This window comes from Odontesthes bonariensis, chromosome 20, assembly GCF_027942865.1.
Source record: "Odontesthes bonariensis isolate fOdoBon6 chromosome 20, fOdoBon6.hap1, whole genome shotgun sequence".
Classification (NCBI taxonomy): domain Eukaryota; kingdom Metazoa; phylum Chordata; class Actinopteri; order Atheriniformes; family Atherinopsidae; genus Odontesthes; species Odontesthes bonariensis.
The window spans coordinates 9,234,367-9,249,875 of record NC_134525.1 but is presented as its reverse complement, the minus strand read 5'-3'; the positions used below and the strand labels follow the sequence as shown (position 1 = coordinate 9,249,875).

Here is a 15,509-nt window from a genome sequence, read left to right as displayed (position 1 = left end):
AAGCGCTCAAAACGCCTTATCCACTTTGGCCATTCATTTGCTTCATTAAAATCAAACCTGCCTGGTGGAGTCAGTTGTACACTGCTTACTGGAGCAGCTACAGTTGCTGCTGCTCAAGCCGAACCTCCCGCTGCTTGGCCATCAGTACTCATCTCGTCCTTTTTTTTTTTCTTTTTTTTTTTTTTTTTTTTTTTTTTTTTTAAACGGCCGTCGTTTCAGCGCGGTTCCGCCGTCCTTAGCTTCCTAGCTTCGATTAGCACACACGTTAGCTCCCGTCAGTGGACTTGCCGGCCGCTCCGTCCGTCCCCTCTCGCAGACTTGCGGCAGCTTTCACTCCTACTCAGAGGCGGAAGACTTCAGACACACTCCTACGTGTCTACTTTATTCTGACACCATGTTACGTTATTAGACTGTTCTAGTAATAACGAGGCAGAGCGTGAGGTTCTGTGTAGCTTTTACTGAAGACCACTACACATAACACAGGTGACATGTCCGTATCTCTATATCGAGCGTTCTCATTGGCTGTCACAGAACACTGGCGTTAACCCTTTGCTTACACAACAGGAACGCTGGGCTCACGAGCCACTAGTGGCCGTTCGAACTGCATGTCGCACACTGAAACAAGGTAGTATTAGCATTAAAGGCCTACAGAAAGCTGACACTACACCCAATACATAATGATAATACATACACAGAGGAACAATAATGATCATTGGACTCTACACCAAAACATTTCATAAACGCATGAAATTTGCGATTTTGAGTTTGCCGCTAGGAAACCTTCCTGGAATTGCAGACTGGGGGCGGGGCTTCCGTGCGACGTCACAAGTGCAATGGTTTTTCCTGGCTGCCGTGTTGCCAATTTAGCGACTTTGTCAGAAGACAGAAGCACTGCAGGACGGCGGCAACCCGGCATACCGTCATTTCCTGTCAAAACGGCAGTTTCAAGCTAGCTACAACGAGGGTAGGTTCACTTCCTGTTTTCCCTATGATAAAAGGCAACGGGTATTTTATTTTGTGAAAATAACAGGAAGTGCGTTAGCTCACTGCGGCTAGCTTTAGTAGCGCCGAATTCGTCGGAACAAAATGGTAAACAGCCGGTATTTTGTCAGGTTTTCAACAAGTTGGGGATCTAAACGACTACTTTCTCACCTGAAAAGTTTCAAATGTTGCGGGGACAGAGGAAGCAGAGAGACCTGCGGTCGGAACTTGTGTCTGTGTCTCCCTGTCCGCCTGCCTCCTCTCTGGTGAAATCAGCCGGAGCCATCCCGCCGTGTTCAGCTCCCTGCGGTGCGGACACTCAGGGGGAATCCACCTGGCGGAGAGCGGACACACCGCGGGATGGTTGTCCTGAAATCAGCCGGGAGAGTGATCATCAAGAGCCCCGACGATCGCTGATTTCAGGGCAACCATCCCGCGGTGTGTCCGCTCTCCGCCAGGGAGACACAGACACAAGACCGCAGGTCTCTCTGCTTCCTCTGTCCCCGGTGGTGTGAGCTGCTGAGGGCAACACACGCACTTCGTACATCTACTCGCAATAAAAACTGCACTGAACCCAACGTTTTATATTTCCAAGCGACGTTCCGCGGCACACATCGAAATTTGCCGTGAAGAAGCTGTCCAGGTCTGGCAAACTGCTGGCTTCGCTACTGGAACTACTGGTATCAGACATGTTTATTGTTTAGTGCACTCGTGACGTCACGCACCTATCGTCGGTTTGCCAAAATTCGAATCAAATGTGGTGATAGTTTATTGGGTCTAATCAGGACTATCCAGGGACCTAAAATTATTTTAAAATCATAAAACAATTCCATGCTATATAAGGAATCGATCTGCCATTTCAGTTTTGTGCAAAAAATCACCTTTCTGTAGGCCTTTAACAAGTTATAACTATGTTCAATTCCACTTATGCACGTGAGAAATCCTACTATTCAGTTCGGACGAGAGCTTATTTAGTCCACTTGTGTTCGCTCTCGATGACGTGCGAACGCAAACACGCATGCCAGACATCTCTATCATTCAAAATATAAACACAAACTTGCGCTGACGAAGCAGACGATTAAAGCCTCAATGCTCGCATAAAACGTTGTTCTTGGTTGTTAGCAGTGGTAGACTACTGGTAGTCCATGTCCAAAATGGCGCTTACTTTTGCCCTGACGTCACACGGGATGGGTCAATACCTTCACCAGTTGGCCGGTGGTTTTACACTCTCAGTGGACATATTTATGTACGATGACTTAAAATTTGCAACAATTGATATTAAGCAGGAGACGCCTAATAGTAAAACTCTCGTGATTCCTTTTAAAAGAGCTCATTTCTGTAAAACAATGAGTGTTTTGTGATGCTAAACACGACTTCATCTCATAACTGCAAAAGTAGGCCCGTTAGCATACGGATACATTTGGTTTTATCTTCTCTTCATTTATAAAGGAATTACCGTATTGCTCTTTTTCTTAAATGGATACTTTGGCTATTTTTTAAATAAAACGTACATACATAAGTTAATTTAAGGCGAGACTAAAGAAAAGGGGAAATTAAATGCAACGTATTTATATTTTTATCCAGAGCAATAAGTTAAGGGTGAATAATAAGCATCAGTCTCCATAGTTTCTACGTCCTTTGCTCCTTCCAGCTCCTCTAATGGTGAATGGCACTGCCCTGATGCCTGAGTGGATTAGCTGCTCTGTAGCAGTCCCCCCCTCTTTAGTCCCTAAACTTGGTATGATCCTCGCTCAAAGAAGTGCCTCCAATTCTCCGCCTGAGAGGCTAATTTACAACATTTCCGCTCACAAAGTCGAAGCCTACCGAAGTGTCAACTCTCTCTGTCTCAGTGTCTGCGAGTTGTACAAAGCTGGACCCTTACATAATGACCATGTACAAGGGAAAGCGTCGCAATCATCGATGTGAGTTTACACAGCATCGCCGACGGCTTGACGATAACACTGAGGGCATTTTTCTGTTACTTGTTGGAAATGCAAAGCCGTGCATGCATGTTGGGACGCGTCCGGCTCGCTCTCAGGTGCAGACCTGTGTAAAGTGGCCATTTGCATGAGCTTTGTGGGTTTGATTGCAAGCTGTCGCGTTGTGTTCTTTATAGTAAACTCGTGTGAAACCCGGTCACTGCGCGCTGGCTGCCTTCCCTTTTACGGCATTGACCTGGAGATTTGCAAAGCCACCGACGCACCTGCTTCTTTGTCCTCTGTTAGATGTGTTGATGCTGTTCACTTATCGAGGGTCGCACAGTCATAGCTGATTTCTGAGAGTTTGTAAGGTAAATTGCAACTAAGTTGAGCTCCAGACTGCATTTTCAGGTGAAACTCGTCCCGCTGTTCGTATTCATATGATGCTCTGGATCATTTCCTTTGGAGATTGTCCCCATAAAGGGAAGAGAGGAGAATAATTGATGCTCATGATTTGATTCTGTATAATCGCTCTGTTTATATGCAAGGAACGACAGGGACCGAGAAATTGCTGTTTTTGTGGGGTTTTTTTCCGAGGGAATTAATGCCCACTTCGAGCATCCTTTCTGTGAAAATTTGCTGCCTTTTTTATACTGAATGATGAGAATTTGGGAGTAATTGAGTGTATCTCAGGAAAAAATAAATAAAACAAGTAAGGGAGGTAATAATGAACCTGGCAAATTGTGTTGTTTTTTTTTCTTGGTATTTTTGGGAACAAATGACTAAATGATGAACTGAAAAAACTGTCAGATGAAATTATAATGAAAGCCATGCAGACCTTGAGAGTCAGAATAGAATAAATATATATACCATATATACCAACCCTCGCTCAGTTAGGAAACTGGAAAGATGTCAAAGAGTACAACGAGTGGAATCAGTGTTTTTCTGTCGCTCCTTGTCTCCTCGACATCTGCACAGTGTGATAAGGGTTTTAACATGCTGCTCTGTGTCTGTATTTAGAAAAGAGAACTTGATGTCTTTCTCCTCAACAAAAGAAAATGCGCACTGCATAGGCCACAGAAATACATCCTGCTGCATATTTTTCCTCTGGATTTTGAGCTCGCGTAGACAATGTGGGAGGAAAAGTCCAGATTTGGACGCTGAGCACAGAAGAATAAGTGTCAAGAGACAGAGCAGGCAGAGAAGTCCAGGTGCTTCCAGGCAAAAGAGCGAGGGAGACGGTTAAAAAAGAGCAGCGAATCCGTGCGTGGGCTCGGATTGATGAGGAGCTTGTTTAAGAGGTTGTTCTGAACTTGGTCGAGCAGTTATTAGACCAGACACACAGCAGGAGACTGCCAGCAGCTGTGGACTGCAGGAGGAAATGATTCTCTCCTCTTTGGTCTTTGCACATGACAGACATAAAACACGATGGTCCAAATAGGAGAAAGGTATTGTTATTGCTGCACCAACGTACCTGCTCAACACATGAGGCTTTGTTGGGTGCTCTTGTAAGGCAAGGCAAGGCAAGGCAAGGCAAGGCAAGGCATCTTTATTTATATAGCGCATTTCATACCACAGGCAACTCAATGTGCTTTACATAATAACAAGGCATTTAAAAGAACAGCATGGAGCAGCATAAAAACAAGCAATTTAAAGAGAATAAAAATTAGAACACAGTTAAAAGCAATCAAAGAAGAGGGGACAAAGAAAAATATAAACTCAACCATAAGCACACCGAAAGAGAAATGTTTTTAACCTGGATTTAGAAGTGCTTACAGTTGTGGCTGATTTCAGTTCTGCTGGTAGTTTGTTCCAGTTGTGTGCAGCATAACAGCTAAAAGCTGCTTCACCGGGTCTAGTTTGAACTCTGGGCTCCACTATCTGACCTGAGTCAGCAGATCTCAGAGCTCTACTGGGTTTATACTCTACCAATATGTCATTCATGTATTCTGGACCTAAACCATTCCGTGATTTGTAGACGAGTAGCAGAAAGGAAGTAGGAAGTAAACACACACACTGCTCCTCGTTTCCCGGGGAGGCTGAGCAGTGTGACCCCCCCTGGAGTTGGAACACTCCAAAGGTGTTGGCCCAGACCTCCGTGCGACATTGAAGACCCCCTACCCCCCTGCCTTTAGCATCTCAGGGTGACTCTCGTCACAGTGATAAACAAGTCCCCCCCCCCCCCCCCCCCCCCGAGTCCTCAGAGTGCGTTCACACCAGACGCGGTCGGGCGACGCGATTACATACAAAGTCAATGCAAAGACGCGATTAGACGCGGATTCGAGCCGGCGGCGCGATGAGGCGCGGTGGGGCGGCGCGGTGAGGAGCGGTGAAGCGGTGCGGTGCGGTGATGCGGTGGCCGCCGCGCGAGTGAAAATATGCGATTCGCGCGAGTTAAAAAAATCCAACTTTGGCGAAATATTCGCGCCAGACAGCCTATCAGCGTTGAGATTCTGGATGACATTGACGTGGAGACAGATGGACAGGCGCTCCGCAGCTGAAATGGAGTCGTGTCTGTGACATGCAGATGGGACTGCAGATGGAAATTAGCTTCTAAGCTACAATCTGGTGCAGGCCATCTCTTTACTTTGTAATTAATGTACTTTGCACATGGTCCCTGACTAAATAAAATAAAAAAATGAAATCACCGCCTTCTCCAGGAGTTCCGTCTGGATGACGGCCGCCTCCAGCGGCACCCCAGGCCCACCAGGACCCAGCCCGACGACCCGCTCGGGAGGACCGGCGCCGCGATCTCTCGGCAGGACACCAACTACAGGCGCCCCGCAGCTGAAACGGAGCCGCGGCCTAGCTGCGGAGCGCCTGCAGCCGGCGTCCCGCCGAGAGATCACGGCACCGATCCTCCCGTGGCGGCCGCTTCCAGCGGTGTTTCGGGCTCGCCGGGACCCAGTTTGGTGGCCTGCTCGGGAGGATCGGTGCCGTGATCTCTCGGCGGGACGCCGGCTGCAGGCGCCGGTCCTCCCGAGCGGGTCGTCGGGCTGGGTCCTGGTGGGCCTGGGGTGCCGCTGGAGGCGACCGTCATCCAGACGCAACTCCTGGAGAAGGCGATGAAATTATCCGAGCTGAATGCACCACCGGATGATGTCACTGATCCAGACACGACGGCGTGTGCGTTTCAGACGAATCTCGGACTGCCACAGCAGGTACAAGGACGCGATCAGCCATGGATAGCCCCTTGAGCTATTCACTCGTTTTTTACTCGCGCGAAAGAGGCGTTTGAGGCGATGGAATTTAATTTACACCTGCGGCAACGATCGCGCGATGAAGGCGGTGCGAATATTCGCATCGCGTTTGGTGTGAACGCACCGTCAGACTCTGCCTCCTCAAGGAAGGACATGTCAGCCGGATGGAGGAGATTCTCAAAGTGCTCCATCCATCGCTCGACAATATCTTCAGTTCGGGTCAGCAGTTCTCCACCCAGGTCATGCACGACTCGGGAAGGTCCCTGCTTTTCCTTTCTGAGCCAGAACACCCTTGAGGCCAACTGAAAGAGTTAAAGACTCTGCGGACAGGGGCTTCCACCAGACATTACCAATTCACCCTCACTACTAGTTTGGACTTACCAGGCCTTACCCCCACATCCCCCCCACCCTTCAAATTTCCTCCCAGCTTGTGGTGGGCCCACGTGGAGGCGGCGAGTTTTAGCTTAATTTTGGCAAAATAAGTAACAGCACGTTGTGATCTGTTGTTCGTTAGGTTGTACTTACCTCATTTTATTAGCTGGTAAGGACCAGATGATGTTTTATGTCTTTGTCCAAAAAAGCTTAGAATTGAAAGAGGGTTTGCTTTCTTTTTCACATGGCAGTAGAATATGAACTACATAAAAATGATTGTCAAAGCAGGCTCTTAGATCTTCTGTAAGACATCCTAAATGCATCTCAGACAATGTGTCAAGAGCAGTTGTGTGTGCGCATTTGTTTTTCTTTTTGGAGAGCGTGCCTTCCAGACGAGACTTCTTTTCAGCTTTGCTCCGTTTTTCCCCAGAATTTCAGTTTGCGCGTCTGTAGGAAGGAATACAAATCACGCACAACAGAATCCTTCAAAGAGCGTTTGGACTCTGTAGGTTGCTGACTAAGATGCAGTTGCAACATATCAAATTTTCACCAACTGTACCACCGCTTCACATTCGTCTGTCCTGAAAATGTGATTTTTATCCGTCAGAGACGACCAAACGAGACTCGCCGTATCAATAATGAAATAATGTGACACGAGTTATCAGAGGGTGTTGCTTCCCAAGTGCGCTCATCTTCCCTCTGGCAGCATCAAGCACGTTTAGTGGAGAGGGTAAAGGCTGTTTAGATTTTTGCCAGACGAAATAAAGACGAGCATTCAGTGACACGTACGTGCTGATCTGTGTACAGATGCACAGAGGAATCGCACCCCGCTGTGTACACTGAGAATATGTTGCAAAATGGCGAAGCTGTATTTTTAGAGACACAGGGCTTTGGTCAAAGACTTTTATTTCTTACGTAAACAGTCCGGAGACTGCAGCCTGCAAATGGTGAAATGTCTGTTTCAGAGCATGAGCATTGAAATGAGCAGAGGATTTAATTAAATCCTCCGTCTTTCTTTCTTCTTCTGGCCTTTTGTCTCGCATGTACTCTGACTCACTTTGATGAGGGACTCAGGTTTTCCATAAATGTTAGCCAAAAGATGCCGTATTAGCTGGTTAAAATAAAATACAAATGTCCAATTGGAACTTTTAAAGATGAAGCAAGAGACGGCAAAAGATGTTTGTTTTACGGGTAATACTTACAAGTCAAAAAGGGGCTCTTTTGTTTGGGTTTTTTTGGGGTAAGAGGAAAGCCAACGCCATTACGTGATCAACAGCAGGTGTCCTGGCTGTTTCTCAGACCTCTGGGTGTTTGTTTTCCTGCCTCACTCAACAACGCTAAGCCTCTTCACAATGTTGCCATGTTCATCTTACCAGCATGTTCGCATAGATTTTTTTTAGTCATATATTGTAAAACGTGTACTGAGTGGATGCTGGTTTGTGTCACAAACTTAAAGGTGGCTGATATTTTTGAGGCACTGGTTGTCATTGGCAAGCCAAAAAGGAAGGGTGTGTCAGGAGGATTCATGCAACACAGAAACTCAGCTATTTCTTTGTTAATTAATATATTTGTAGCTCTTAAATTATTAGATGATTGATCGGTTACTTGATTAGCTGAAAAAAACTTGCAAGTTGGTTTACAAATCATTAATAATGTGTCCTTTTTATGCTGTTTGTGTAGTGCTTAGCATGGCTGACACCTGTTTATTCAGTTTATTATAAGGAAGCAACTTTAAAACTGTATTTGTCTGTAATGGGATTCAGATTTTTGATTTTTTTTTTTTTTCTTTTTCTTTTACATGGTAAAATCATGCTTAAGAGAAACTCTTGTCTGTGGAAAAGAAGAGTATATCTGAAGCTTAATTTTGTACTCTTGCAATAATTCTCTGATGCACAGAACACAGATGAAGTAATTATCAAACATTAACGCAGTTATTTGTGTTGAGGGAACAGCTAATGTTATCTGTATTTCAGGACTATATTTTTCAATTAGGAAATGAGGATTCCAAAGCTGGGATTCTAATAATGTCTGTGGGCATAGTTGTTAATTAAAGGCTGAATTAAATAATGTATTTTTGCCATAATGTACTGGATTGGGCGTTTGTCAGAGTGACATCTTGTTATCTTGCGATAGTGTCACTTGATCCATTCATTCGGCGCCGCTTCATCGGTTTTCATCCAATTAGATTCGGAAGAAATTTGAATTTGGTGCAGGAACTGCCAAGTTTGCAATAACTAACCGCTGATTGGCGAAATGGAACTTTAAAGTTTGAACTTGAATGTGTTCACATGTTAAAAATGACCATTGAGCAATTAGTTTATTCACTTAGGAGCAACTTTGCTGGGATAAACAAGACTCAGCTAAGCTTATCACCACGGTTTGAACACAATCAACTGAGAACTTACCTTTCGTATTTAGCTCAAATTGGTATTGATTTAGCTGCACGGTGACGCAGAGTTTGGAGTTTGGATACCCTTGGCTCCTCCTGTAGAACAAACACATGCATGTTGGGTTGATTTGTGGTGATAAATACCCCGCTGTAGCTCCTCCAGTGATAGGCATGAGGCAAGATAGTCTTTATTAAACTACTGGGCTGTATTGCTGGTCAACCCGTGAGAACTCATTGCTGCTTATCACAGAAAGGTGCTAAATGTCTTCTATCTGTCTGTTTCTGCTTCTTTAGTCTATGTTCCAAAACCACAGACAGAAATTATCGTGCTTTCGCGGTGGTTTTGCGACGGTGCGTCGCTAAAAGACGCTCGGGCGAAACACACTCGGAGGAACAAATAATAAGTTCCGTCCAACTGTAAACATACGATAGAGAATAGACAAAATAATAAAGTGCCACTACAGAAAATAAACTGGAGACGGGGGCGGTTACACCCGCCTCTCGCCTGGTGGCGGCGAGAGAAGACTTCAGGAAAATGAATGGTACTGAAGTGGCGGAAACCTGCAAAGTGCATGCATGGTGGATTTGACAAAACTGACAACCAGGCAGGCCAACCTCATTAAATGTTCTTCTTTCCATTCCATTGCATTCATTCCTTTTACATGTTATGTAAAAAGTGGACAGAAAAACTACTAATTATAATGATGAAAAAAACCCAGTTTAAAAACTTTTAAAAGAATTTCCTCACACTTGGGGACACAGTCCAACGATCAGGGCCAAACACACACATAGGTGTAAATCCACAACCAAGTTCAAATCTTTTAAGGACATTTTGGAGGCAAACTAAATGAATAAATGAACAAAATTACATTTTTAAGGTATGCAGAGTTCTCACATTCATGAGCAGCCGGTTCTCTTGCATTCAAACACACACATTGGCCTAACAATTCATTTTTAGGCATCGCAATCGGGAAAAGTTGGAAAAATATGACAGTTTATACTAATAACACTTCTATTTCTAATGACAATTAGAAATAAAGGCCTGGTACCATAAGCAGGGGAAGTATGTAAAAGCCTTGTCCTTCGTTTGAGGAAATGTGCTCAATAAACCTAATTGTCTGTCTATCAAATGTCATAGAAAAATAAAGATGCCTGTATTTTATATTTGGCTAACAGATTATTAAAGTCAGTTGGTTTCCTTTCACTAATGACAAAAGAAACTTTAAACGCTCATATTTCAGAGCCAGCGACAGGCTCGATTGTTACTAATTGAATTTTTATGTCAATGACTTTCTTTAGTATTGACTAATAATGTCAGAACTGAGGTACTTCTGTGAAAATGTTCTCTTTCTTTCAGGCAAACGATCTGTTTTATATCATATTGATACTAGAAAACACAAAAATTCAATTCTGCCAATCAAGAGTTGACGATGATGCTCTTAAAGCTGCGCAAACAAGGATAACTACACAAGTTATCTTGCCCAATGTTTGGTTAGAGTTAAGATATTAACACTATCCATGTAAAATCCACATCATGATCTGATGTGAGGTGAACAAACACGAGTCGAGCACAATTTTTAATTCAAAGAGAAAAATGTTGTGAGCCTTGAAAAGCTAATTCACATCTCTCCTGAAAAGCTGTTTGATGTTTGACATCAAAAGTTTCAGGAACAGCACCTTTGATGTGTCGATAGTCCCTTACCTCGGCACTCTTCCCGCGCAATTAGACAACACTCCCGTCCTTTGAGCCATCAGTAAGTAGCTTTTCTGCCAGTCCTTAAAGGATCTCCAGTGCTTTTTTTTTCCCCCAATTGGAAGGGATTGCAGCACCTTTTGCTCTTGACTAATCGCTTCACAGCTACAGAAATATGAGAATAATGCTAATGTCTGAGAACTAAGTGAATGAAATGTGAGGTCTTGATTCAGAAACATCAAAATGTGTGAGGGCAGAGTGAGAATTGCTTTTTTTCTTGAAATCTGCACCTGCAATATGGCCTTTTTATCAGCCCTTGGAAATATTTCAGTGGAGCAAAGATGAAAGGAGTGTCTGTTTTATGAGGCCCGCACCAGCCAGTGCCCTGCCTGCAGGTCCTGATGGTACGGTGCTGGGTATTAGATGCAATTTCTTCATCTCAGACCTCCAGCCTTCCTCGCAGACCTGTCTGACCTCACAATTCAGCGAGGGGCACATGCCAAAGACCTCACAATGAATCTCCCACATCCCTACTCGCCTTCTCTGCACGTCCATCATCGTTTGGTTCAGCTCTCTCCTGCTCCGCTTTGCTTCTTTGTCATGTCTCCCCCCGCTGTGGAACAATTTGCACGATTTCTTTGTTCAATTAATTAAGTCACAGGAGAGTTGGGTGCCAGAGTTCCCAGTTCCATTAGGAGATGATCGGCAGCTCCCTCTGTGTCCCGCTCCCCTATTCTTTCCCTCCTCGCCGCTGCGCTCAGTGTTATCTCATCAAAAAGACGATTGGCGGTTGCCTGCAGAGGAGGATGAAATGAAGGAATACATAACACAAAAAAGCGATAAACATTATGTGGATCCCTGCTCTGTGGGGATTTTTTTTTTTACCTCACTCTTTCTGGAAAAGAAAAGAGCACATTTGTCATCCCTTGAAGGCCTTTGCTGATACGACTCAAAGGGAATTATTGCAGTCAATCACCTGTGCAACGTATCTGCAGTTTGGTGTGCAGCACCAAAGCTTACAGGTAATCAGGAGGAGCAGAGACTTTTTGTTCTCTGCTGGCAGCGTAGTGTTTTGGCGAAAGCCAACAGCCCAGATTTCATTCTTAGGGCAGCAGAATGAGAATGTGTCATTTTTTTCCCCTGTGGGTTGCTTATTCTGGCTGCGTTCCTGAAAAATCGTGTAATTTCCATTAGTTCAACCCGAGCGACAGCTCTAAATCTGCAATACTCATGGCCATTGGCCACTGTTGCTATGGAAAACAAGTCACCTGGAAATCAATACAGCAAATTCAAAATGCCTTTCTATTGCAGCTGGTACCAATCATAGTGAATTCACTTAAACTGCTGAATATATTCAAAATCTTCTGGAAATACTTCCACAGCTAATGACTGAACATGACATTCAATTCTGGAGAAACTCGTGGTCTCCAGAGAGTGATGCTTAATTAGTTTCTATGGATGTCACCAGCTGGCAGGCTTGCTTTTCACTCAGTGAGATGTCCATACGCTGCATCTTTAAAGTGAAACCACCTGTATAAATAACACATTATTGGAAAGCAAATTAGCATGAGTGAGATAAAAAAACTCAGCTTGTAATTATTGTCATTGTGAGCCCGGCTTTAACATTTAGCTGTACATTCTGCACAATGTGCCTCAGAATGGCACAAAGACACCGTTGTCTGCTTTTAAGTTAAAGGGATAGTTCGCCTCTTTTGACATGAAGCTGTATGACATCCCATATTAGCAATATTATTTATGAACATTTTCTTACCCCCTGCTGCGTCCTGTGAGCCAAGTTCCAGCCTCGTTTTGGCATTGACGAAGGTAGCCCGGCTAGTTGGCTGGGGTTTAAAAAATAAAGCATCTTGCTTCTCAAAACAATATGCGTTCAAAAGAGTAATACATTTGCATCACAAAATCGTTCATCCAGAAAAAGTCAGACCTCACAATCGCTTGGCCCTATTTTCTCTCCCTTCGTATCACTGCGTGCTGCCTCCTGCCGACAGCCGCGCCTGTTACGATGTTTAATGTCATACAGCTTCATGTCAAAAGAGGCGAACTATCCCTTTAAGTCTTTACATTGCACACAAAGCATTGGATGCGTTTCAATAAATTAAGTTTGAAGTTTAATACCAATTTGGCTATAAAAGAGTTTTCATTGGAATGAATAGAGAAATAAAAAAATTTACTTTTCGGTCTGGTATATGATCAAAAAGCTCCTCTCCGGCAGCTTATTTTCTATAGCCACACATGTTGATGCCTTTGACTCGGTTTCCCTCACAAATCAGAACAAAGTTGGCTTTTTTAGGGTGAGGGCCGCCTCCATAATGTCTGTTTTTACAGGACATTTCTCAGTATGTAGAAGTAAATACCACGGGAAGTCATTTGCAGATGGACAGTGGGGAGAATAAGTATTCGCAGATCAGCATTTTTTTTTTCCAGTAAAGGTATTTGTACCGGGACATTCTCCATTAAAAAAATCTGCTGCCATCTACCAGAAAGCTGAAAATGAAGAGAGGGTGGACATTTCGGCAATGAGAGAATGATCCCTAGCACAAGGCCAAGGAAACAATTCAATTACCCAGTCAGGTTGAAAATCAATGGAGAGAACTGAAGATCAGAGTTCATAAAAGAGGCCACCAAACCTTTGAGGTCTGAATGGTCCAGAATCCCTCCTGAGCGATGCAGGCGACCGGTCTCTCCATTAAGGAGGCGTCTAGAGGCTGTAATTACCAATAAAGGCTTTTCTACACTTGCATACTTCAATGTTCTGATTTTTATTTTTTGTATGAATTCAGTACTTGGCTTGATGGCAACATCTGGTGCACATTTCGTGTCAATAGCCCACAAATGGTGCTTTTCCACTTGCTCGCTTCGGCTCGGCTCGGCGCGCTATTGCGTGTTTCCACTAGCACGCCGTACCTGCAAACGGGACGATTTTCCGTAGCACCTCAGCCCTGGTTCCAAGCGGGCCGAAGCGTTACTAAAACGTGACGTTAGCCGACTGCCTTCCACTGATTGGGCGATGAGTGTCGTCACTGGAAGCGTCATAACGCGGATAATATAAGCTAGCGTTAGCAACCATTAGCTTACCTCCAAACGTCGTCTTTTTGAAGCTTGTAACAAAACTCTCCGGTACTTTTCAATACTGTTTTACCGGAGAAGCTGATTCATGCTTTCATCTCCAACAGACTTGACTACTGTAACGGTCTTCTGACTGGACTCCCCCAAAAGAGTCTCAAACAGCTGCAGCTCATTCAGAACGCTGCAGCCCGAGTTTTAACCAGAACAAAGAGATCACATCACATCACCCCAGTTCTCAAGTCTTTACATTGGCTCCCGGTCAGATACAGAATAGATTTTAAAGTTCTGCTGCTCATCTACAAATCACGGAATGGTTTAGGTCCAGAATACATGAATGACATGCTAGCAGAGTATAAACCCAGCAGAGCTCTGAGATCTGCTGACTCAGGTCAGATAGTGGAGCCCAGAGTTCAAACTAGACACGATGAAGCAGCTTTTAGCTGTTATGCTGCTCACAACTGGAACAAACTACCAGCAGAACTGAAATCAGCCCCAACTGTAAGCACCTTTAAATCCAGGTAAAAAACATTTCTCTTTCGGTGTGCTTATGGTTGAGTTTATATTTTTCTTTTTCCCCTCTTCTTTGATTGCTTTAATTTTTGTTCTATTTTTTTTATTTTTTTATTTAAATTGCTTGTTTTTATGCTGCTTTATGCTGTTCTTTTAAATGCCTTGTCTTTATGTAAAGCACATTGAGTTGCCTGTGGTATGAAATGCGCTATATAAATAAAGATGCCTTGCCTTGCCTTGCCTTGCCTTGTTTTGTCTGGCGGCCAGGAGTCTTCTCTGGCTCTCTTCTCTTGCCTTCTGTGCGATAAAAAGCCACAGGGTGAGCAGCAACACGCGCAGCCGTGTTACGACGACCCCGCCCACGTCGAGGAGGCACGAAGTGTAATGGAAACACAACCAAACAGAGCCGTGGCGAGCCGTGCCGAGCCAGTGGAAAAGCACCATTAGAAATACCTTTACTGAAGAAATACTTCCTCTCCCCGCTGTAGGCTAGATGTAATTGATCTCTTTTGTGTTGGTTTGACTTTTTGCTTTATATATAGATATATATTAGATATATCTTAAAAACAGCTAGTAAATGGGATGTTTGAACCTCCATCTGTTTATTTTGAGGGTCAACACGTATAATAACTTGGCTCAATAGCCATTTTCTCAATTATAGCCTCTGTGCTGCACCACAGCAGGTGTTCAAACAGGTCATTTGCAGCAACAGAAACCCACAGAATCGGACGTTTCTTGGGTCCTGGGTGTTCTGCAACAGATGAAAGGACATTTTGTGTAAACAGCAGGTAGTTTGGCTTCCAAATGACTGCCTATGCGGTGTGTTTTTGGCCTATAATGGGTGTGATTCAGCAATCCCTTTTTGTTTAGTCATTCTTTAATCAGGAAGTCTCATTGAGATTCCAATCTCCTTTCCAAGAGAGACCTGAGAATAAAACAAAAAACACGATCGGCACACAGATGCAGCACATTAGTAAGACATTAGCAGGAGACTAAATTGAGTAATACAGGTTTAATGTTGGTTTATCTCAAGGCTATCTCATGACAGATCATGAATTATCTCCTGCTGGGGTGAGATGATGTTCACATTCACAGCCTAATGATGCTGACAGTTTCCACTCTTGACTGAACAAAAGTTCCATTTAAAAAAAAAAAAAAAAGAGGCCTTTCAAAGGAAAGATTTCTGGTTCAAATCCCGTCCTATACAATCTTTACAATCCTACAAAGTCCTTTCGTTTCATGCTTTCACTGTATTTCTGCAGTTGCCTACTTTTTCTTTACTTTGTCCCCATTCACCAGCGGCTGCTTTTACGAGTTAGACGTACGTAATTAGGCTGAGAATTAATGTACATGGTTGGTGT

General features: G+C 44.0%; 1 protein-coding gene across 2 annotated transcripts in view; it reads left to right on the top strand.

The window, feature by feature from the left end:
* The window catches only part of ralyl (RALY RNA binding protein like), a 135,410-nt gene that overhangs the window by 98,465 nt on the left and 21,436 nt on the right, over positions 1 to 15,509 (top strand). The window contains exon 1 of one of the 2 annotated variants that reach the window (XM_075452888.1): positions 2,769 to 2,903. The exons of the other annotated variant lie outside the window; for it this stretch is intronic. Coding sequence (XP_075309003.1) covers positions 2,867 to 2,903 — 37 coding nt within the window. The 5' untranslated portion in view covers positions 2,769 to 2,866. Of the gene's footprint in view, positions 1 to 2,768; positions 2,904 to 15,509 lie in introns of those variants that run through there. 2 annotated transcript variants of the gene reach the window in all.